At 33.9% G+C, this 24,755-nt stretch overlaps 3 protein-coding genes across 4 annotated transcripts; 2 read left to right on the top strand and 1 right to left on the bottom strand.

The window, feature by feature from the left end:
• Positions 1–1,689: 1,689 nt before the first annotated feature.
• On the top strand, positions 1,690–4,482 carry LOC110777136 (pentatricopeptide repeat-containing protein At3g62470, mitochondrial-like). 2 transcript variants are annotated; one of them, XM_056828162.1, is made up of 2 exons: positions 1,708–1,985; positions 2,107–4,482. In XM_056828162.1, exon 2 carries the CDS (start codon positions 2,375–2,377, stop codon positions 3,926–3,928), a length of 1,554 nt encoding a protein of 517 aa, XP_056684140.1. In that variant the 5' UTR covers positions 1,708–1,985; positions 2,107–2,374; the 3' UTR covers positions 3,929–4,482. The 2 variants fall into 2 exon arrangements, with proteins under 2 accessions (XP_056684139.1, XP_056684140.1); XM_056828161.1 differs by having other exon boundaries at positions 1,690–4,482.
• A 3,999-nt stretch (positions 4,483–8,481) lies between these two features.
• On the top strand, positions 8,482–20,429 carry LOC110776043 (histidine kinase CKI1). Its single transcript, XM_056828299.1, has 11 exons — positions 8,482–8,538; positions 10,230–10,904; positions 11,542–11,917; positions 13,013–13,273; positions 14,334–14,665; positions 15,682–16,129; positions 16,821–16,977; positions 17,542–18,033; positions 18,078–18,120; positions 18,737–19,132; positions 19,763–20,429. Exons 1-11 carry the CDS (start codon positions 8,482–8,484, stop codon positions 19,967–19,969), a joined length of 3,444 nt encoding a protein of 1,147 aa, XP_056684277.1. The 3' UTR covers positions 19,970–20,429.
• A 386-nt stretch (positions 20,430–20,815) lies between these two features.
• Positions 20,816–24,591, bottom strand: LOC110777126 (ribosomal RNA small subunit methyltransferase). Its single transcript, XM_021981744.2, has 2 exons — positions 24,197–24,591; positions 20,816–21,786 (listed from the first exon to the last, which is right to left on the bottom strand). Exons 1-2 carry the CDS (start codon positions 24,497–24,499, stop codon positions 20,995–20,997), a joined length of 1,095 nt encoding a protein of 364 aa, XP_021837436.1. The 5' UTR covers positions 24,500–24,591; the 3' UTR covers positions 20,816–20,994.
• Positions 24,592–24,755: the final 164 nt, after the last annotated feature.

The raw sequence follows: 24,755 nt of genomic DNA, 5'->3' as shown, positions 1-24,755 counted from the left end.
AATATCATAGATATGTGATGTGGAAATATGTAACGTTAGACAAGTGTAGAGAAATCTAGAAACTAGAATACAACCACTATAAATATGTTGTATGTGCATACGTTTAGAGTCGGGCTAATCAAGAGAGCTCCTACAAAATAGATATGTGGGGTAGAAACACAAGGGTTCAACCAAAGAGATAAGCTAGAGACTCGCAAATATAGTTGTACAATTCTTATTAATGTAATCAATGATAAAAATGCAATTTTGTTATATTATTCAGTTCTATCAAAACTTCCGCGTGCGTTTTTGAATTTATATCGGCTGTCAGTTTTGGAATTTAAATATTCAAATGAAGATGTCATACAAATATCAGATATGTGGATACAAAACCTACGAGCAAATGATGTTCATTCAGAACTTCCAGTTAATTTCTTGATTTTCTGAATCTTCTAGCTAGCTTGTGCCTCTAACGTCATCATTTATAAAGATAAGATACCAAATTGAAGTGTTTTTGGAAAATTTGCACGTAACTTTAATTTCTTCACACCTAACCATTTGAAAAATAAAATATCCCAAATACAATGCAATCAAATATTGTAAGTGCATATGTTCAGTTTGTAGCTGAGATTGAACTTGACTTAGATAATGCATGCATCTCTAGCAGACTAACAAGGTTCCTATTAATCATCGGAATTTGGAAAACAGTACGTTCACCAACAAAGGAGCATGATCAGAATACAACAGTTCTAAATACATGTACCTAGCAGTTTTAAAAAACGATAATATATGCATTACTCTCGTATCGCATTTAAAGAAAGCTTGTTCGGACATGTAAATACAAAGTAGTAGTTCACTTGTTAGTTGTTAGTTTGTTACATATTAATATTCCAACTTTTTCGCTTTCATTCGCATCATAGATTTTTTCCGTCATATCTAACCAACATTACCTATATTGTAAAAAAAGAAGATTAAGAACAATGAATTCACTTATATTGTAAAAAAAAGATTTAGGCTATGTTCTATTTACATTATTTCCACTCATTTCAAAATAAGTCCATATAAGTTCAGTTAAATTCATATAAGATAAGTTCAGAAAAAATAAGTGTTGACCAAGTATAATTTATAATTAAAATAAGTTTTGATAAGTTCTATTAAATAGATGGGTTTTGATAAGTTCAAATAAGTTCAGATAAATTTAGTTCAAATAAATTCTGGAAAAAAGAGTGAAAATAAGGTGAATAGAACGCATTATAAGAACAATGAATTCACTGTTTAAATATTATACCAAATCAAATCGAGTTAAATATTAAGTGATGTAAAGTTAACAAATACTCTACTAATTTTCTATGCAAGCGATAAATTATTTTAATTTTAAAACGCACACAAAATCATATTTACTACTCCAGTTACTACTATTTGGTTAGTAACATCATCGCGAATTTTCCTTGTTGTTGTCAAAAACTATTTTTCAGAGGTTGAAAGGTGGTTGAATTTGCAGTATTATAATTGAATTGTTCTTATCAAAAACGTTCTTTCAGAGGTTGAGAGGAGGTTGAAGGCTGTGGGGGAGAGACAGAGAGTTTCACGTTGAGGGAGAAACCAAAGAATTAAAAAGGGTATTTCTGATTTTTTACAGGGGTGCGCCAAAGTAATTAAAGGTTGCTATCTGTTTTATTTTTAGTACACTATCAAATTATAGCAAGGTAAACCGTAATTTTCAAGAACCAACCACCACCATCTCTAAGTTCCGCCGTACATATCTCCAAACACTTCACTCCTCTTTGATGGCCTGCGAATGTCTCTCTTCTCCTTAACAAAACGCACTTTCACCACCACCACTTCAACCACCCTCTCGTCAACCACCACCTCTCATGGCTTCCACCACCACCGCCACCGTTATTCGACCGCCGTATGCTCCGCCTACAGTGAGGGACGACTACGACGTCAAGGAGGACTTCCCTTCATTCGACGACAACAGCAGCAGCAAATGCGCGCTCCTCAAGGTAGCTCTATGCCCTTGTCTTGTTTTCATCAGTCTCCTTTTAATCGTTGTATTCATTGTTCTGATTGTCAAGCTTCATCTCTTTTGCCATCTCCCATTACACTACCTATTTTACAAGAAAGATTGCTAGCTTCAAAGGTTAGGGATTGTATTTCGAAGAGTTTTGAAAATGGGTTTTCAATTGAGTGTTTAGGTAGATCAAGGATTATTTCTGCAAATTGTAGGGGTTCCCTTGATAGGGTTTTGATTTCAGGTTGGGAATCGAATTGGGTATTGCCTAAATTTAGGGTTTCTATAAATAGTGCAAATTCCAGGGGTTGCCTTGATGGGGTTTTGATTACAGGTTGTAACTCGAATTGGGTATCACCTAAATTGGGGGTTTCTACAAATATGGGAATTCTGGGTTTTGGAGGTCATTCTAGGGCATTTTCTAGCTTTAGGGAGGAGAGAGAAAGTAATGATGATGATGATGATGAGGAAGAGAGTCAAAGGAGTGAAGGAACTTTTGAGTCAAGTGCTGATCCAGAAGAAGTTGCTAGAGTAGCTAAATTGATTGATGAATTGTTCGCTTTAGATCGAAATATGGAGGCTGTTCTTGATGAATCTGGGATTAATTTAACTCATGATTTGGTTATTGATGTCTTGCAAAGGTTTAAGCATGCTAGAAAGCCTGCATTTCGGTTCTTTTGTTGGGCTGGGCAAAAACCAGGGTTTTTTTCACACAATTCCAGAACTTACAATGCAATGTTGTTGATATTGGGGAAGACGAGGCAATTTGAGACAATGGGATCATTACTCAACGAAATGGGGGAAAAAAAGCTTTTAAACATGGACAGCTTTTTGATTGCAATAAAAGCTTATGCTTCTGGTAAAGAGAGGAAAAAAGCTGTTGCAGTGTTTGAGTTGATGAAGGATTATGGGTTTAAAGCAGGGGTTGAAACCATTAATTGCATGCTTGATGCTTTAGCTAGAGAGAAACTAGTGAAAGAAGCTCAAGTTTTGTATGATAGGTTGAAGAACAGGTTTACTCCAAACACAAAGACATACTCAGTTTTGCTTAGTGGTTGGTGTAGAATGAAGAATCTTATGGAAGCTGGTAAAATCTGGAACGAGATGATTGATCAAGGTTTGAACCCAGATGTTGTTACTCATAACATAATGTTAGATGGGTTATTAAAGGTTAACAAGAAATCTGATGCAATCAAGCTTTTCGAGGTGATGAAGGTTAAGGGTCCCGCTCCAAATGTACGGACCTATACTATATTGATTAGGGATTTGTGCAAGCATTCAAAGTTGAATGAAGCTGTTGCTTACTTTGATGAGATGACTTCTTCAGGTTGTAACCCAGATGCTGCTGTATATACTTGTTTGATTACAGGATTTGGAAACCTTAAAAAGATGGATATGGTGTTTGGTTTGTTAAAAGAGATGAAGGAAAAGGGTTACCCTCCCGATGGGCAACTGTATAATGCTTTGATTAAATTGATGACGAATAGAAGAATGCCGGATGATGCAGTTCGTGTTTACAAGAAGATGATTCATAGTGGAATTGAGCCAACAATTCATACTTATATTATGATGATGAAATCTTACTTTTTTGCTGGAAATAGTGAGATGGGTTGTGCGGTGTGGGATGAGATGGTGCAAAGAGGTTGTTGCCCTGATGAGAATTGTTATACTGTTCTTATTGGTGGGCTTATAAGGGAAGGGAGGTCTGAGGAGGCGTGTAAGTATGTTGAGGAAGTTATTAATAAAGGGATGAAAGTTCCGGAACTTGATTTTAACAAGTTTGCAGCTGATTTTTCTCGGGTTGGACGACCTAATATATTGGAGGAATTGGCGAGGAAGATGAGGTTGTGTGGGAAGTCTGAAGTGTCTGAAGTTTTTTCGAGATGGGCTCAGTTGAACGAGAAAAGAGGTACAAGAAGCGGCACGTTTGACTAAAGATGGTTGTGTGCCGGGTCGGGCCAAAACGGGCCTGCCCCACGCCAAACCCACTTGGCATCAGGCCGGACTGGAAACTTCAAAACATAGCCAATGCCCGGCCCAAGCCCACGGGTTGTCGTGTGTAAGTCCAATTTTACTAAATTTAGCGTGCTTTGTTGTGTTGGGTCGAGTCGTGCTGTGCCTTATCGTGCTTTTCCCCAAAAAAAGCCCAGGCCCGGCCCCCAACTTCATGCTTGTGACGAGCCGTGTTTTTTCGTGGCTGGGCCGACCTTGCCCACATCCATCTTTACGTTTGACACCTATGAGTGAACTTCATGGATTATTACTATGGCTTTAGAACATAATCCGTATTATTACAGTGAAGATCGAAATGTTAGATTGATTTCCAACACGAGAATTGTAGTGTTACCTTTGATTTCGTATTACTCGACTGTCATTCGTTGTGTATAGTAAGTGAAAATTCCTTCATTTTCTTCGAATATAGGAATATTGTTATGTTATTATGCTTGATTGCCTTGGTTATGAAAAACTACACTTTTCATTGTTTGCCATTCATTCTGTTCAGGTACAGAGCAAGACCTTGATGAGTTCTTTATATTTTCTTTTGTTTGCTGCTCATTTCTGTCTATGGACACAACATTCTTCGTTTTACACACAAGGACCGGGCCGGGCCAGGCCGATAAGGCCTTATTGAGTTCATCTTACTTTCACTTATTTGGCATGGTTGTGTTTAAATCGTTTGGGTCCTCTACCAAGGAGTAATGTAGTGGCCTAGTGGGAAAAAATTTGACCAGGTTATCTTGAGCCCGACCCGGCCCAAAGAATTAGAGGTTTGGGCAGAATGGCCATCCCATCCCAACCCAATTTTGATTTTTTATGATGGGTTTCTTGGTAATTCAAAACTTTAATTTTAGTTATAAATTTGGCCCGACACGAAAATAACTCGAAAACCCGTTATTTTGGTTATAAGTGGCAGGTTTTGGGCACAACAAATGCAGCCTTTGTAAGTTAGACCACACTGGACTGTGATTGGGCTGGACCACACTGGGTTTTGGATAAAAATCCAACTCATGAAACCGTTGATTCTGTCGAAAAGGCCCACTAGAATTCAAGAAATTGTCGCCATAGAAGCTGTTAAAAACTGACCGGATTCGACCGACATTCTAAAAAGTCGAAGAGATCTACGAGAAAAAAAATTACACATAAAATCCGTAAAGGCACGCACAATGACTCTACATAAAACTTTATACGATATGATCCGAACTGATTAGACCTGTATGTATCCGACCGTATTCAGCTATAGTCAAAACTCTCAACTTTGAATGCAACAACAAATAGTCAAAGCCCATTCAACCTAGATAATAATTGGAGCAAATGCAAATAGTAAAAAATCATCTGGATATTAATTTCATAGAATCATAGAAATATCCAATGAGATACCATCATGATGTTATCCAAGTGAAGACAACTGTTTTCATACTCAAACATAGAAATACAAATCTGAGCAAATTAAGTAGTTAAAATTATAATTGTTCTTTTAGATTTTAGAAACATATCACTCAAAAATAATATATTTAAGTGACAGTTCATAATTTGGTATTAAGCCAGATAAAATTTCTTAATTTTTCAACCTCATTTATGATGTTCTATAAACTTGTCCAAAACAATCAACAAAGGGCCAAGAACATTGATTTTTTTATTATTACTTTTACATTGAGATAAACATTTTCCTAATATTTTTTTTTAAAAATTGTTAGGTTTATTTGTGCCAATGCTGACAATGAGGTCAAAATTCCTATTTTACCCTTGATATTAAATCTAAAAATAAAATAATTTTAATTGGGTGGAAAATGTAAATAAATATTTTAGAAAATAAGTTTTTAATTTGAATAAAAATAAACATTTCACTAGGAAAAGTGAATGCACAAAACTAATTATCATATAACGCCACAAACATGGTTGATATCTCGTAATGCTTCTCAATTATCGTAGTTAGCCCAGTTAATAAGCAAAGATTTGAATGGAATGTCTGCTAACAAGTTTCTCAACCAAATAAAAAAACAAAGATTTGACAAATTTAGAACGGATTAAGTATTAGGTCAATACAAATCATTTTAATTCCTCTATTATAATAGTGCTTGAACAAGAAATTAATAACGTCATTGAAAACGAAAAATGATATTTATGTGTCAGAAATTAGGGTAATTTGCGTCTAATAAAGAAAGGAACTCAAATAACGATTTAATAAATTTCGAAATGAATTTCTTGCATTACAGCCAACGACATTAATTACACTGTACAAGGGAAAAGGATTCCGAATATAGTTAGTGGTTCTAATTTAGTAAAAAAGTAAATCTTCCTATCAATGTGTTGTGGTCACGTCACTTATATACATTCGACCAATACGTACACATGTGCATTCAGTTTCATGCATGCCGACAACTAAAGTACAGAAATATCACAATTTTTTTTACATAGGCTAAACTTACATAAAACAAAGAGTTCATAAATTACAACCTAAAACTCATTAGCAAGACTTTGGGCAACCATAGCTACTTATATGCGTTCTACTACATAATACACACATATCATTATATATCGATTAGAACCATCTACATAACATAAACTTAATTAAGCTGCATTTATAACTTATTGCATATTGGTTATAATAGAATAAAATACTTAGTTGATTTAACCATTTTCAACTAAGAAAAATAATTATCATCTCACCAACTAAAAGGCCAATTTTGACATTTCATAATATTTGGCAACATTATTGGCCAATAGAACTTCAACTTTCATTTCTATACATATTATGTAACACAAAATAGTATAAATATAGGTAATACAACACATTAAGCTCACACTTTAATATCCATAGCAATAAGATTATTAACTAAAACCATTTCTCTATGGATAATTAAATCCTCACTTCTCTCTAGATAATTAAATCCCTCATTTCTCTGTTGTTCTTGCTATAAATTATTTGGCAAATAATTTTCCTCTTTCATTCTACACTTCCACCTATTGGTAAGTGGATCTTCTTGAGTCATAAACTTTTTGAATTATGATAAATATAATTCCATGATATATTGTTGCATATATTAAGAACATTTGTTACATTACATATCATTTCATAATCATTTTTATCTTCTTGTAACGATTTTAACTCTAGCTTGTAGTTTTGGGAATTTATTTAAAGAATAAATTTGTATTTTTTTTAATTAGTTCATAAAGTTGTGTTGTGCCATCTGTCATCTACAACAGATATAGGTAAAAATTTATAATTTTAACTTAATAATAATTAAATAGTGGTTTAAGCGGGTGTAGACAATTTAATTGGATATAAAGAAACTTTAACATGTTTTATCAACCATATATACATGTTGGCTTCCTAACAAGTAACAATAAAAATAAAAGTACATCATTGAAAGTTTGAAACCCATTTTCCATACATGCATATCAACATCTAGATATAGTCCGATGAAAAAGTCAATTTTCTTGTACTACGTATATTAGTACTAGTTTGTGCCCGTGCTGTGCACGGGATAATTAATTATTCGTTTATGTGTGTTTTTTAATGGTGCTTCATATTGGAACTTGCAAATACTGAAATCATATGGCTATTTGTTACCAAATATATGTGTGATCCTTTTCATATTCATGATGATCTCTTGAACTTTTATGGATTCAATTAAATAAATCTTTTTGGCATCTGAAAGATTTAATATTTTTTAAATGTGTTAAAAGATTGTGATTTCTTAAAGATTTACGATTTTATAACAAATGTATCCAAAAAGAGTATAAACTCTTATCATTTGATTCGCTCTAAACCCCGTTTTATCAATTTGAGCACCAAGAATGACCTTATTATTTTCGTATAAATATCTCGTGTATAAATTGATCTCATAAGTTTTCTTCATCCATGTGAAAGGAAGAAATTAAAAAACTTTGCAAAAGAATTTTCAATGAAAAATATACAAATTTCAATAGTACAAATATTATAATTTTCATATTTTTTTTCCCGGTTTAGAAGGAGTCACAAAGGTTAGTGATAGACGAGATTCAGTCTTAAGTTCTGTTACTCGTACTAAGTAAAAGGTTTCTTCGACTAAATTAACAACCTTTTTTAATTTAAAATAATTATTAAAGGTTTCTTCGACCAAATTTGCAAAAACCTCAACCGATCCACTCATTTACAAAAGGAATTTGAAGTTTCAAGTTCAAGTTTATATATGTTTTGTATTTTTATTTCAAAAAATCACTATCTTTCCTTTTAAAAAAGTTTTTCTTGTCCCCATATATATAAACTTAAAATTATCTTTAAATTAAAGAAAAATAGAGCCCAATTTTCTTGTTTTATTAAGGGAGGTTTAATTATTATTTATATAAATAGGTTTTCCTCCTCACAACCCTATATATAAAATCATTACATTTACATAATTAAGACAAAACCCTCTTCATAATTAGCTCTTATTTCTTCTTGATTTTCTTCATCCATCTACAACAATGGAATACAGACAATCATCACCTAACAAGCAAAGTCTACAATGGGGAAAATCGTCTCGATAATCGCAATGAGGCCCGTTACTTTCTTCTTCCTCTTGGTAATTAACCAATAATCTCTTGATTTTTTACATTCAAAAACATAATTAAAATGATTATGTTAAATTACTCCTTATATAATTATTTTGTTACATGTTACGTACCCTCCATGATTATTTTGTTACATGTTACATATGTACAGACATTTATCGTGCTATTAATTCCTAGCGTGGTCATTCCAATATGGTACAACATGATGAAAAAAATCGAGAAACACGTGGAAACGGAAGCAAGTTATGCTCGTTATCAACTTGTTACAAAAGTTGAAGACGTAGCGAAACTAATATATCCCATAAATTCAACATCGATCAATGTTGCAAGTATTTTGGGCACTCATATTACTCGGGACAAACTTGTATTTTCCGATATACAAAATAAGGTATATATACTTCGTATAATTTTGCTTCCTTTTTTTTTTGTTGTGTTTTCAAGATCTTTGTTTACCACTTTATTTTCATTTTCTATGAGTACTAATTAGTATTTTGTATTAACTAATTTAGTATCTTATACGAGTACTAATTGGTATTTTGTATTAACTAATTTAGCAAATATTGGGATTAATATTGATTAATTTTATGAGAGTACATACATATACATAGTACATATTTACAGTCTTATTTTATTTATCGTTTTTTCTTGCAAGACATAGGATGATTAAGTAACAAATCATTTTTTTTTGGGCAAGTAAGTAACAAATTGTTAATGTATCGATCATAATGTCAATTACCTTGTATTAGACGATTAGTTGTATACAAATATTTCAAATTTCCTAGAATAAATTATTTATTCCTAATTAGAGAATAAAATATTCTATAATAACTTTCCAAAATCACTAATATCTCCTATAATATGACAACTAATATTACTAGGTGTAAAGATCGTGATATATATTTTTGGTAGTAAAAATTTGGAATACTCGACAAATCAAATAATGTGAAGTGTAAATAATTATAATTTCAGTGGCCCAAATATAAAATAAAAAGGTTCAAAATCCACGTTCGAACTAAAACCCAATATAGTTGCATACGTCCACTCGGAAAATAATACGAGTAGTCACATTTCAAACATACGTCCACTTGTATAGAGCTAGTAGATATACTATTTCTACTACTTTGATGGAAATCGATTTAATTAATAAAATACATGAGTTATCTCCCCTCCAAAAAATAAAATAAAATATAGAGCTAGTAAAAGATATGGTGACTACTTTAATACGGAGTAACAAAACTTCTTGTGTGCGTCTGATGTACAATAGGTTTATTGTATTATTTGTATACCAGAGTAATTTTTAACACGTTTTTTATTCACTTTATATATTATGATGTAATTTTTGATATGTAAACTTTTTAAACTGTTGTATGATTACCTTTATACATTATATATTATGAGTGATCTTAAAGGGGTAAATTTTATTAACGAGAAAAATTTATCATTAAAAAATAAACGACTTATACAATATATCGGGTTAATTTTTAAGCCTTTTAAAATAATTTTACACCCGCCTTACAATATTTACTGTACACCCACTTTAATTAAGAGTTTACACGTGTTTGACTAAACACACGTTGAGCTCTTAGTTATAAACTTACAACAAATTTATTTAATTATAAGGGGTTGAATAGTGTGACTATTAATTTCGGACATATGAAATAATTTGTTAATTAAGCTACATTGTTGTCTTTTTTGTTTTCAGGTTGCACCGGCATTATATGTTGCACAAATGATCATCCCTAATACAATCCAAGCCTCATACATTGGATTAGATGGCCTCTTCTTTTCATATTTCAAAGAGGGTGATCAAACAATTGCAATATATGCCAACACAACTTTTAACCTTGGTAATTACACTTGGTACACTCAATTAGTAACACCTACTAGTGGAGAGTTACTTGGAGAAGCCACGATCACCAAACCACACATTGTAATCAATGAGACATGGTACAAACAAGCTATGGCTAGCCCGAAAACCGGCTATGCAGCGCTAGGGTTTCGATGGAGCCCTAATGGAAACGAGGGTTCGAGCCTGTTCTTAGACACCGCTAGCCTAGGTGGAGCCGGGGCTATATCTCTAGGGTTTCAGGTCGAGGGACTAACCGATCTCTTATCTAGTAAACATCTTTTAGGTGGTGCAAGCTTGTACATGGCATCCCTTAGTGATGGCAAGGTGCTAATTGAAGGTTTAAAAGAGGCTAATGTAACTATTAAGGATGATAAAGCTTTGGTGCATGATAGCAACAATGATTTTGTTGGTGAAATCCAATGTAATCCAAGCAATGGTGTTGCAAATGGTGATGGTACCGCCTTTTCTGTTGGAGGAGCCAATTTTGTTTTCTATTGTTCTAGAATTGATGTTGCCATGGTGCCAATGGTATGTTCTCTGGCCTTGTTCTTTTTGGTTGAATTTCATTTATTTTCAATTTAGTTCAGTTCAATAACATTCAATTTAGTTCAGTTCAATAACATTCAGTTTAGTTAGTTTAGTTCAATAGCATTTGGTTCAGTTTAATAATAAAATTTTGTTTTATATTGCTCTACAATTGATGTTGCCATGGTGCCAATGATATGATCTCTTGTTAGGCCATGATTGCTTTGGTAGAATTCCAGCTTCTTTCAGTTTAGTTCAGTTCAATAGAATTATGTCCAGTACAATAACATCCAGCTTAGTCTAGTTCAATAACATTATTCAATATCATTCAGTTTAATTTAGTTCAGTTCAATAAAATTCAGCTCAAAAGAACATTACCTTATTCCATGATTCACATACATTACATAATTTGTTACTTTTGTATGTATTTATAAAGACATGGTTCTCTTGTAGGTGTATGTATTGGAACATTCTGTTTAGTTTAGTTCAATAGCATTATGTCCAGTTCAATATAATTCATTTTAGTTTAGTTCAGTTCAGTAAAATTCAGCTTAAAAGAACAAGACCTTATTCCATAATTCATATACATCATATAATTTGTTATCTTTTCTAGGTATATAAAGATATGGTTCCCTTGTAGGTGTATGTATTGGCTTGTCCAAGCAATGGATTGGTTAGCCATGTTCACGAGCACACGAAGGTGGCACTCATAGTTCTAATTGTAACAATGGGTTGCATCGTGATCTCTATATTCGCGTTTGTGGCCTTGATAGTTAGGGCAGCTAGACGAGAGGTACACCTGTGTGCAGCGTACATGAGAGAAATGGAGAAAACCGCGCAAGCTGAAAGAAAGAGCATGAAGCAAAGCTTAGCCTTTGCAAGTGCTACACATGATGTTCGAGGCTACTTAGCTTGCATTAAGGGCTTGACTGAACTATCTTCTAGTGATGTTGCTCCCTCTTCTGAAATTGCTTCTAACTTGAGGAAGATCAACACTTGTGCTGAGGATCTTTTAGGTAAATAATCATATTCACATTTTATTTTTAATTTAGTTTATTACTTGGGTGAATTGATTTTACCACCTAAAAAAATAGAAAAAATATTTTTTATAACCTAAATAAATAGGAATGGTATTTGATTACTTATAAATAAAATAAAAAAATGTTTTTTTACCATCCTTTAACGACAAGATTTACGAAAACGTTAGTGACTAGTGGAGGGCCTTTTATACGCAAATCAACCATAAATTATACCTTAAAGCATCTTGATTCTCCTTTGCAAATCTGAAAAATAAAGGGGATTATTCTTGCGTGAACCTGGTGGTCTACAATAATATTATTGTGGACCCAAAGCAAACAGTTTTTCTGCCACCATTTTTACATATATAGTGACATTTATCGTTTACATAGTGACTATAATAAATTAATCACCAATTTTCTTAGATGTAATAACCATTTTTTGAATCAAAGTAACCCTATGTTTTTTTTAAAAGAAAATCCCGACTTAAAATCACATTATTCAATCACAGCATGTCATAACAACACCAATTTGATAATTTTTTCATAATAATTTTAATAAACACGTCAAAATAAATTAGAATCAAGTTGTTAACTTATTTTTAAGACATGGTCCACAATAAACTTAGTGTGAACCAGGTCCATTAAAGAATTAGTGAAAGGGTTATGCCTATATTACCAAATTATGTGAAATAATTGGAAGCAAGGACAAATAGTAGCTTATATACATGAAAATCATGGAAGAAAAGAAGGAAACCAGAAATATAACCGTTAAAATGGGACATAATGGAGGAAGTGTCTTTGCATATCTGATATGTGCTTGCAAATGCATATCATAGCAAAAGACAAAATAGAAAAAAGACAAAAAAGAAATTGAATGGTACTTTTTTTTACAGAATGATACTTTTTTATTACAGAATGGTACTTTTTAAAACTTGAATGGTACTTAAACAATTTTTATTTGTAGATGGTAAAATACAATACGGTACTAAAACACAAATTGTCTATTTTTTTAAGGTAGTAAAACTCTAACTTTTCCCTTATTACTTAAGCCAAATTGATTTTATTTTTTCCTTGTTTGATAAATAAATGCAGCATTAGTTAACTCCATACTGGATTTCAGCAAAATAGAAGCAGGCAAAATGCATTTAGAAGAAACAGATTTCAGCTTACCCCAACTTCTAGAAGACATAGCCGATTTACACCACCCAATTTCCATGAAAAAGGGAGTTGACCTAATATTAGACCCATGTGATGGTTCCATCTTCAAATTCTCCCATGTTAGAGGTGACAAAGGCAAGCTTAAACAGATCCTTGGAAATCTGCTTAGCAATGCAGTCAAGTTCACTTCAGAAGGTAAAAATGTTAGATAAATATACAGTCTTTCACTTTTTCTATATGTGGGAGTAATCAGGCCGGGCCGGGTCGGGCTTTAACACAAAACAATCATGACCAAATCTGTAAATTTGGTGTGGGCTTTGCGGATCAAAATGGGTTTTTTTGGTCCGGGCTTGGGCTTTGGTATAAAACTGCATATCTTAAGCTACCCAAACCCATAATTTTCTCGGGTCGGGCCAACAGACCAGCATATAGTTGATCAAGTCTAATGTGCGAGTATTCTCCCACACGGAAGAAATATGTGATCAAAATACGAGCCGGGCTTTACACACAAAAAATCATGCCAAAACCCTTAAATTTAATGCGGGCTTTACGGGCCGAAACGAGCTTTTTTTAACCGGGCTCGGATTTTGGTCTTAAAATGCATACTTTAGGCTACCCAAACCACACTTTTTCAGGCCGGACTATAATTTATCAGGTCTACTTTAGATATACCCATGACTACATATATTAAATATGATATAGGCTAAGTTATTGGGCCAAGTGGGTATTGGGCTTGGTGTGATATTTTTGGGTTGATAATATGGCTATAATATTATTAATCAAGCAAGACTAGAACTTGCGGTTATTAATATTTTAATTAATTATAAAAATCAGTTTCCAAAAGACAAATTAATGAGAATGGTTGAGTTTGTTGTATTCCAATCTTGATTAGGGAATTCTGGGGGATAAGATTAGCTTTTGAACCCAATCATCAATATAGTGTGGGCTAATATTTCCTAAGGACAAAGATTAACTCGTCCTGGAGGTGATCAAAATTCGGGCCAGACCGAGCTTTAACATAAAAAATCATGCCCAAACCCATAAATTTGGTGCGGGCCGAAACAGACTTTTCCAGGCAAGGCTCGGGTTTTGTCTAAAAATGCACATTTTAGGCTACCCAGACCATGCTTTTTCGGGCCATGGCGGGTTGGGCTAGCGGGCCGGGTTATAGTTAATCAGGTTTAACTCGTGCTAAATCCTAATCTACTTTATGTAATTTTCAATATTGTAATTTAAAGTGTATAGTTTCTAACAGGTAACATCTGCATCAAATGCGAAGCAAAAAAGAAGACAAGCTTTGAGAATTCGATCATTAATTCAAACAGGAACAACAACAACCTGTTAAACAGGGTATCACAGTTCTTTTACAGGAATCTGGAAAATGCTTATAATGATCTTGAAGTGATGAAGAAGACGATGATGATACAAGATCGTGGTTGTGTTGAGTTTGAGTTTAGGGTTGAAGATACAGGTCCTGGGATTCCTAAGGATAAAAGGCGTTTGATTTTTGAGAATTTTGTTCAGGTTAAGGAAACTTCTGCTGGACAAGTTGGTACTGGTTTGGGACTAGGCATTGTTCAATCTTTGGTACGTACTTTTAAAACGTTCTTTACCCATTCCGTTTTACTACTTCCGTTTCTGATAGTTCTTTACAGTTATTATTTGCACGGACTCCAATGCAATATTTAACTACTAATATATCCAATTTCGTATGTGAAAAAACTATAAAAAGTTGATATTCTGAAAATACATACCGAGACCAATCTAACAAAATCTTACATGTAACGTTTTGAATTATATAATAATTAATGAGAATTTACAGTCAAGGTTTTCATAATTTGGACACATATTCCAAAGAATAAAGAACTTTGAGAAGCGGATGTAGTAATATTTTTCATAATGTTCTTTACATTGTTGGTTTATTCCAATTGCTGGACATAAATATTTACAACCTTACCCCTCTTTTACACATAACATTTACAATTTTCCGATCATTTTCTCTTACTTTATTCATTTTGTTTTGCACAAATCCACATTTTTACACATTTCCCTTATTTTATGCATATTTTGTTATATTCTCTCACCTCTCTACACTCTCCCTTTTTGTCTGACAAATTTGTGCAAACAGTAACTGTAAATATCAAGTAGAAACTCATATTCATAGGGTCAGTTCGGTATCATTTTATGTTTTTAGTTTATAAAAAGGAAAATTATTTTCTATCACCAATAAAAATCGAATTTTTTTATTTTAACACCTTAAAAAACCCATTATGCGGGGCCCACAATAACAGTAATATTTATGATATTTTCTCTTCTTCTACTATTTCATGCATTTAACTCACTTTTCTTCTCCTACTTTTCCCCCCATGAAATTCACATAATTTTTCCTTCCATTAATTCACAAAATGGACAAAATTTAATGACAGTACATAGATGAGAGTGAAGGAGTTAAATAAAATCTTAGAGGGAGTGTTTAAAATTAGAGATAAAATTAAATTAGTAAAATACAATTTTTTGATTTTTGTAGGTGGTAAAAAAAACTATTTATCTGCTATAAAAACACAAATTTCATACTAATGAGCTCTATGGAAATGTTTTTACAGGTTAGATTGATGGGTGGAGACATAGAAATAGTGGACAAATCCAATGGTGAATCCGGAACATGCTTCAAATTCAACATCTTCTTGAAAATACAAGACCAAACATTGGATAATAATAATCCAAGGCAATTACAACAAGGAACAAATCATAATAATAAGGACATGTTGTTGAATTCAAATTCAAACTTAGGGCTAACCACTTGTGTTCGTAGTAGTAGCCCTAAAGTCAACGAAAAGTCTTCTCTTGTAATTCTCTTAATCAAGAATGAAGCAAGAAGAGGAATGGTGTATAGATACATGGATAGCCTTGGAATAAACTTGAAGGTTGTTGGTCATTGGAAACAACTCTCTATTACTCTTAAGAAGGTCAAGTCTAGGCTCATTGAACCGGCTCAGTGGGTTCACAACTCATCGAGCCCTAGCAGCTGCTCGGACCGCGGTCTTTGCAGAGGTGAGTACATAAAGGTTTCATCTATTTTTCGTTTTCAGGTGGTAGAATAAGTTTTAATTTATTTTTTGGTGGTAAAATAGAAGTTTTAGTTTTTTAGATGGTAAGGAAATCAAGTCTAGAATCATTGAGCCACCTCAATGGGTCCACTCATCGAGCCCTAGTGGTTTAGACCGCGGTGGTGGTTGTAGAGGTGGGTCTAAACTCCTTCCTTTTAATTTGAATATGATGGATAGGGCCTACATAACGGTTTCATGTGTTTTTTTTTTTATTTTTTGGTGGTAAAATGCAAATTTTAATATTTATTTTGGTGGTAAAATAGAAGTTTTAGTTTTTTTTTTAAGGCGGCAAAGTATAATTTTTTTTATTTTTGTAGGTAAAAAGTTAGAGGAAAATTGAATTAGTGGGACCCACACAATGGTTTCATCTCGTATAATACTTAAATTGGATAAGTGATGGTTAAGTAAGAAGAACTAGAGAGAGAGTAACTAATTTGCTTTTTAAGGTAATAATTCGATAGCTTTTAAAATGATTACAGTAGAGTATTTATATGATTACATGGGGACAATTCTATAATTCCTTGATTCCATGGACTGACCATGTATATGGGCTCAAGCAATTATCTATTTTTCCATTTTAAATACAAGTTTTAGTTTGTTTAAGGTAGTAAAGTACAATCTTTCGATTTTTGTAGGTGGGTCGTCTAAACTCCTTCCTCTGAATATGATGGATGGGTCCGATGAAGGAGTCCTACCGGTTTATAGAAGGTCTAACATTCGAGGAGGGGCAGTGGGGTGCATATTGCTTGTAATAGACTGTAATGCAGGGGATGATTTTCGGAAACTGCAGAGGTTAGTTAGAAAAGTATTTATTAATAACGGTTATTTGTGAATAGTGCAAATAATATGGAATTTTCGTAAAAAAAAAAAAAGGTTGGGAAACTTTTAAAAAAAGATGGAAATAAAAAGGAAACGAAAAAAGTGCAATTAATGAATAAAAATCTAATGTTAACGGAATTATAAAATTGAAGTTAACAGAATAAAATACACGCTTAAACGAATAAAAGTTGAAGTTAAATGTTAAAATGTATATACTTTTTCCGTTTCTTAAATATTGCACCATGTATGACTTTTACTTATTCAACACGCTACTTTGACTCTTAATATCTCAAACTATGTATAAGTAAAAATTATCAAAAATTCATATTTAGAAAATTCATATCACACATTACAATAATTTTTCTTACATGTAAATCAAAAAAATTGGCCAAAGTCGTAGTATGAATAGTGTAAAGATAAAAATAGTGCTATACTTAAAAAGGAAGGAAGTATTTTAGAAGTCTATTTATTTAGAATTTTGTCATGTGATTTTATAATATTAATCAATAACCCGTTATTGATTTGGAATCAACCCAGGTTAGTTTCCGAGTTTCGAAAGGACCTTCATATGACATGCACCACCATCAAGGTGGTTTGGGTCGATAGGCCCGATACCCGTCGGGCTCATTTTCGCGGGTTGGGTGATGAGAGTCTTCCTTGGACGGATCAGATCATATCGGAGCCTCTTCATGGGTCACGGTTGTGCAGAATAGTGAGGCTTTTACCTGAGTTTGGGGGTGTTTTAGTGAACAACAATGCACAGTCGGAAACTACGGAAGAAGATGATGAAGATGGAGAGGAAGAAGATGAAGTTGGTGGTGAGTCTAGTGGTGGTGGTGGTGGTGGTGGGGAGATTAAGGTGGTGAGGAAGAAGAGGAACTTGAAGTTTACTACTTGCGGTGGTGGTGGTGGTGGTGATAGTTATGGTCGTGAACATGAAATCCGTCGAGTTGTGAGGAGCTCGAGTAGTGAGAAGTCCATGTCGAGGTCTCAAATCGTGCAAAAAGGAGAAATACAAGAAGCTCCAAGGTAATTTAATGATTTATTTATATTTACATGACTTATATTTAAAGATGGATGTGGGCCGGGTTGGGTTTCGGGCCGAGCTCATGGGCTGTAAGCTTGAAATGGACCAAGCCCACTTTGCATCGGGCCATACCGGGATGTAAATCTGTGTCCCAGGACCACATGCCCCTCGTGCTGGGTCGAGCCATCATGTCTAAGCCTATTTTTTAAAACTTAATTTAGCGTGCTTGTCGTGTTCGATTGGGATGGGCCATCGTGCCTAAGGTTAATTTTTTATACTAAATTTAGCGTGCTTGTCGTGTCGGGTCGATTTGGCTATCATGTCTAAGTCCTAATTTTTTAAAATAAATTTAGTATGCTTGTCGTGCTGGGTCAGGTTAGGCCGCCATGCCTGAGCCTAAATTTTAAAATCAAATTTAGCGTGGTTGTCGTGCTGGGTCAGGTTTGGACGCCGTGCCAAAGCTTAATTTTTAAAACCAAATTTAGCGTCTAGTCTTGCCGGGCTGGGTTGGGCCATCGTGCCTAAGCCTAATTTTTTTTTAAAAATTCAGCGTGCTTGTCGTGTCGGGTCTGGGTGGGCCATCGTGTCTTTTTTTTTCCGAACTAAATTTAACATACTTGTCGCGCCAGGTCGGGTTGGGCCGTCGTGCCTAAACCTAAATTTTTTAACTAAATTTAGCGTCCTTGTCGTGTCGGGTCTGGTCAGGTTGTGTTTTGTCTTGTCGTATTTTTCAAAAAAGTGCAACCCAGGTTCGGCCCACGACTCCGTGCTCACGTTGGACCGGGCCTTTTCATATCAGAGCCCGACCCGGCCCACAACCCTCTTTACCGGTATTTGATTCAAAAGAAAAACACTCTAAACTCCATATTTTTTTGTGCTAGAAGGGATGAAGAGGTCAAGAAATCCCCCTTAGAAGGGAAGAAAATACTGATTGTTGAAGATCACCTATTACAAAGAAAGCTTGCTGAAACATGTGTTAGACGTTTAGGTGCAGAAACTCAGACATGTGGAAATGGCAAAGAAGCCCTTGATGTGGTTTGGAAAGCATTGAGTGACCAACCCTCCAAATTCCCATATGATTGTATTATCATGGACTGTCAGGTAAATTACTATACAAGTTCATATATATATATATAGAGAATAAAGTTTTAAGGTATCATAATGTTTTGGAAATTTTGTATTTTACCACCTAAAAAAATTCGGATCTGCGATTTACCACCTAAAAAACTCAAACTTTTATTTTACCACCTTAAATAAAATTAAAAAAAATCGTTTTACCACCTTTGAACAACAAAGTTAACGGTACTGTTGATTTCCTTTGTTGATTATCATGCATCAATTTTTTTAAAAAGTTTTCTTCTCAACTTTTGCTTAATGATTATTAAGCATGTTGTATAATATAAGTTTTTAGTTTGATTAATTCGGAGTACAAAAATGGGTGAAGAATTCAAGAAGAGTAAAGAAGAAAGGAGATGAATAGGAGGAGTAGTGAAGAAAATTGCAAAAATTAGGTAAAAACTTAGGGGGAGCTTAATTTGTGTGCCCACTAGCGATGCCGAACTCTGCTATTAAAGGTGGTAAAAATAAATCTTTTAAACTTTTTTAGGCTGTAAAATAAATTTTAGGTATTAAAACACAAATTCAGATTTTTTAGGTGGTAAAACACGAAATTTCTTATGATTTAATCCACCTGAGGTAAATTCATTGTATTTATCCTGTTTTCTATTCCAGATGCCAGTGATGAATGGCTATGAAGCAACGAGGAGAATCCGCGAAGAAGAGAAGAAGTACGGAATACACATACCGATCATTGCTCTGTCTGCTAACGAGGAGGGGGGAGAAGAAGGGAAGATGATAGTCGAGTCTGGAATGGATTTCCAACTTACAAAGCCTCTTCGGGCGGAGGAGCTCCTAAAATTAAAACAAAATCTGTTTTAAATTAATCTGTTATACACGTTGTATCAGTAATTCAGTAGGTTTTTCACCAATTTTTTTAATTTTTTTTTTATGTATTAGTAGGTGTTAAGATAAATTTACCTGCAAAATGTGGTTTTAAATGCAGTATGCAGTTATATATTATTAGGGTTAGCTTTTGTAGAGTATGAGGTTTAAGCAATGTACTAATCTCAATCATGAGTTACTTAATCTGAAAGTGCATGTATGTATAGTTTAGTTCTATGATTATATTGCAAGCGATTTTCTCCATGGTAACTGCAATAGGATGAATGTAAAAAACATTTTTTTACAGTTTGTGTTATCTGTTAAGGTGGTACATATGAAACTGTTCCATGGTAAGTTCTGCATCTGATTATCTGAAAAATTTACAGCGCCTGATAGGCCGCATTTTTTTTTGGAAAAAACTCGACATGACACGACTCGACAAAACACGCTAAATTTAGCAAATTTAGGCTTATGTAAGACGAGCCAACCCGCTCCGAACGATGGTCCATGGGCCTGAGACCTGTTTAGAACTATTCGACCCGACCTGATCTGGCACATTTACAGAGTGGGCTTGGCGTACAGCCCGAAGCCCGGCCCGGCCAACAGCCACCTTTAGCTAGGATGTAGGATCAGTGAAGGATTCCATTAACAAACTCTGACCTGCATCGGCTGTAATGAAGGGGTCTGATGAAGAAGTAAACATGACCTTTGAAAACCATTTCTCAGAAAAATACATCTAACTAATTTCTCTGTTTATGGCTCAGAAAAATGTGATTACATATTTAAACACACATCAAATAATTAGATGAACACAAATAATTGATCAACTAATAAATAAGAAAATGAAGACACAAATCAAAACAAATTCTACTACTTGTCAGATATAGTCAGATGCAAAAAACTCTTGCCACTCACATTTTTCATGTTTCTTGATATAACAAACTGTATGACAACATAGCAAGCAAAATTGGGTGCTTGTGTTTAATTAGTACAAGCAACTAAACAACATTACTACTAAAACCCTATTTAGTACTCGTAAAGTGAATACCGGCCTGATTAAAAACCGATAATAAGTGTATAAACTCGTTTTGTGTAAGCTTAGACGATCTTTTATCTGCATAATCATATTGCTTCAAAACACCAATCACCTTACCTTTAAACCCAGAATCATTTATTTGCATCTCATTATTATCAGAATCTGCATCATCTTCACCTTCTTCTTCAACCTCCATTTGATCATCTTCTTCATCATCAGCTTTTCCATTCTCAACAACATCCATACTTACATCCTCATTTAAGATAGACATATCAATAATCTCTGAATCATTATCCTTTAACTGCCCTAAAGACTCTAAAGTCCTGTAATTCTTTTCCAGCATTTCTAGAACCTTCTTTTGACCAAATATTGACCCGAGCGTTTTGTTCTTTCGGCTGAAACACAGTGACAGAAGCCCGTTCCATTCTTTAAGTTTGCCAACTGGGATAGGAAGTGGCCTTCTAGGTTCGATACGGACGACTGAGGAGTCGACCTTAGGTGGGGGCCGGAAATTGTTCTTCCCGACTTTGAGGAGGTGGAAAACCCGAGCAAGGAGCTGAGTGTTGACTGCGAGACGGCAGTAAAGCTTATCACCCGGTTGAGCAACAAGCCTCATTGCGAATTCTCTTTGGAACATTATAATTGCACATCTGAAGTTTTGCTTTTGGTTGATGTCTAATAACTTGAACACGAGTGGGGAGGAGATTTGGTATGGGATGTTGGCAACGCAGATATCGAAAAATGGAAGTTCACACTTTAGAACATCTCCTTGGATTACCTGTTGATGAAGAATGTCAGGAAAGATATAATAGGGCTATGTGCCTCTGTTCAGTTCGACATATTTTGACTTATTTCAGACAAAATAAGTTCAAATAATATAAGTTCAGATAATATAAGTTTAGTGAAAATAAGTTGAATTGAACGGAGCCTAGATCAAGATGATGCATAACTGAGCCAAAATATCAAGCACAACAAGATTCTGAAGACTAGACTAGACCATAGTCTTGTTAACAATCCAATCTCTAACAAAAAGTTCAACATTTTTCACTTCAAAATCCAACTTAAAAGAATTCCTTGGGCTACATACACAAAGAAACAACACAAATTCAGAAATAATGAACAACGAGGAACTAACGCTGCAAGGCTGCAAAGCCTTTTATTGCAATCCCAATTCATTCCTTGTTAACTCTTGTACTCAAAATTACCTAAAACTAACAAAAAGCGACTAATACTCACCACAGAACTGAAAACCTCTAAAACTACCTCACAAACTAACAAAGTCCAAAAAAAAAGTGCATAATTGTTCAATTTATGATTATATCACTCCCGGTATTGACGCATCTACAACTACAATAATAGTACCATAATCAAATAATTATATATAGGGCAGTATTTCCTACAATTACACCTCATAGGTATAACTAAACTCAAAATCCAATACCTAACGATGACGGTACGACAGCAAACAGGCCCAAGTCAAAACAATTTTGAAATCAAATTAGCGTTACAGAACTCTCATTACCCTCGTTTATTCAACTAATTCCATTGCAGCTAGAACAACTTTTTTTTAAAAAAAAACCCTCAATTATAAAACAAATCACCACAAATCCAATTATTCAACAAACATTCTACAGGTAGGAGAGGATGTAGATGTCAAATCTTTTCACCTTTCATGATATCTGATTGATCAACCTCAGTCATCCAATATGCTAATGACACCTTCAGCAGTCAAAAGATATTTGGATTGCATGAATATGAAATTAGAAAGAACATCTCATATAGCCCTTGAGAGTGATAACTCAAAAGAAATACTCAATAATTATCAAACAACAGAAGCTATTAACTAACTAATAACAAATTAACAATCACATTATATCTGTCAATGCACCAAATTTACTCTTGAACTTGATACTTAAGTTTAATCCTAGATACAGTTCATCTGAGAGGCTCCACATACCAGGAACAATGCTCCTTGCAAATATGAGAATCCTATAGTTCAAAGGTGTTTATGATTATTCAACTCAAAATTGAATCATCTTGGAAATTCAAAATTGTTTGTTTTAATTGGATAATTTGGATGTTCAGCTAAGTTTAAGGTATAATCAGTGTTTACTGTTTAGTTAGTAATACCTGCAAACTGAATGACCCTAGTACCTCTAATAACGAATTGATGAACAGTCGGTTAGGATCTGTGACCTACTTTTATGCTGAATTGACAAGCATTTGGTGCTTGATATCACAAATTCACAATAACAAGTCTATATTTCATATTATTACGTCTTTATTAAAGGCTCGAATTTTGGGTGGTGATGTTTATCCTAAATCCGTATCATAAAAACCTTGTAGCTACTGTTTCACTGTTTGCATTTGGTAGTTCTTATGTTACAATGATGTTTAAATTGCTAATCTCGCGAGAAAACTTCATAAATTTGTCGAACAGACAAGAAAATTAGCAGAAAATAGACAGCACAAGTAGCAAATAATGGTTAATCGGAAGTTATTATAAATAAAATTAGATACTATCATCAACATCACTACTTGATCAAAGTATTGCAGAATTATATAACAAAAGAGTGATTATTAATTAGTGTTTGCATTTGGTGGTTCCTTGTTGTGTTACAATGATGTTTAAATTGCTAATTTTGCGAGAAAACATCATAAATTTGTCTAACACACAAGAAAACTAGCAGAATATCCACAGCACAAGTAGCAAATAATTGTAAATCGGAAGTTATTATAAATAAAATTAGATACTATTATCAACATCACTACTTGATCAAAGTATTGCGGACTTATATAACAAAAGAGTGATTATTAATTAGTGTTTCAATCACAAAGAAAGTGAAACTGATGTAAATCACAACCATCAATTTAGCTAAAACCCAATCAATTCAAAACCAAATAGTCAAAATACTCAATCTTTCAACAAAATTCAAAAATAATTAAATAAAAATAGATACTATCATCAACATCAATGCTTGATCAAATTATTGCGAAATTATATAACAAAAGAGTGAGATTATTAATTAGTATTTCAATCACAAAGAAAGTGAAAGAACTGATGTAAATCACAACCATCAATTTAAGCTAAAACCCAATCAATTCAAAACCAAATAGTCACAACACTCAATCTTTCAACAAAATTCAAAAATAATTAAAATTAAAAAGTAAAAGTAAAAATTTCAAACCTCTAACCGAGTGGAGAAAGGGGTGCCTTGAAAACGGCGTTTAAGTTCCAGAACCATACGAGGATCCAATTCAACAGCAATAACTTTCTTCCCAGCTTCTAGAAGCTTCTTAGTAAGATTACCAGTACCCGGACCAATTTCGAGAATTATATCAGTAGGTTTAATCCCAGCTTTCTGAACAATTGATTCAACCAACATTGGATTTTTCAGAATATGTTGTCCCTTTGATTTATGGAAGGGAATTCCTCCTTGAAAATGGTTGCTCCCTTTCTGTTTCTCCTTCCTGATTTTACCTCCCGCCATTTTTGTGCTGTGAAAAAAGCTTCAGAAACTTTTAGAGAGAGAAAAGATGAAGTTTGGTTGCAGACCTTGCAATTGATTAGGGTTTTGGAGTGTTGATTTTGTTAATCCTTGCAACCCGAGTACCCGACCCACTTTTGTGCTGTTTGTGCTTTTTTCGGGTTTTTAATTGGGCTTTGTTGACGGGTCCTGCGATCAACTACTACTTTTTTTTCAAAACAAATTAATTATTTGAAATAAAACCATAAGATATCTATAT

Source organism: Spinacia oleracea, chromosome 5, assembly GCF_020520425.1.
Source record: "Spinacia oleracea cultivar Varoflay chromosome 5, BTI_SOV_V1, whole genome shotgun sequence".
Classification (NCBI taxonomy): domain Eukaryota; kingdom Viridiplantae; phylum Streptophyta; class Magnoliopsida; order Caryophyllales; family Amaranthaceae; genus Spinacia; species Spinacia oleracea.
Note: the sequence above shows the minus strand (reverse complement) of the source record. Positions and strands in the feature narration are given on the sequence as shown.

Bases quoted from the DNA above. Each gene is read 5' to 3' on its own strand.
- LOC110777136 (XM_056828161.1), top strand. From the start codon at position 1,778: ATGTCTCTCTTCTCCTTAACAAAACGCACTTTCACCACCACCACTTCA.
- LOC110776043 (XM_056828299.1), top strand. From the start codon at position 8,482: ATGGGGAAAATCGTCTCGATAATCGCAATGAGGCCCGTTACTTTCTTC. The intron at 14,666-15,681 runs GTACGTACTTTT...ATGTTTTTACAG, and splicing joins TAGGCATTGTTCAATCTTTG to GTTAGATTGATGGGTGGAGA. The intron at 19,133-19,762 runs GTAAATTACTAT...TTTCTATTCCAG, and splicing joins GTATTATCATGGACTGTCAG to ATGCCAGTGATGAATGGCTA.
- LOC110777126 (XM_021981744.2), bottom strand. From the start codon at position 24,499: ATGGCGGGAGGTAAAATCAGGAAGGAGAAACAGAAAGGGAGCAACCAT. The intron at 21,787-24,196 runs GTTTGAAATTTT...CTTCATCAACAG, and splicing joins CTTTCTCCACTCGGTTAGAG to GTAATCCAAGGAGATGTTCT.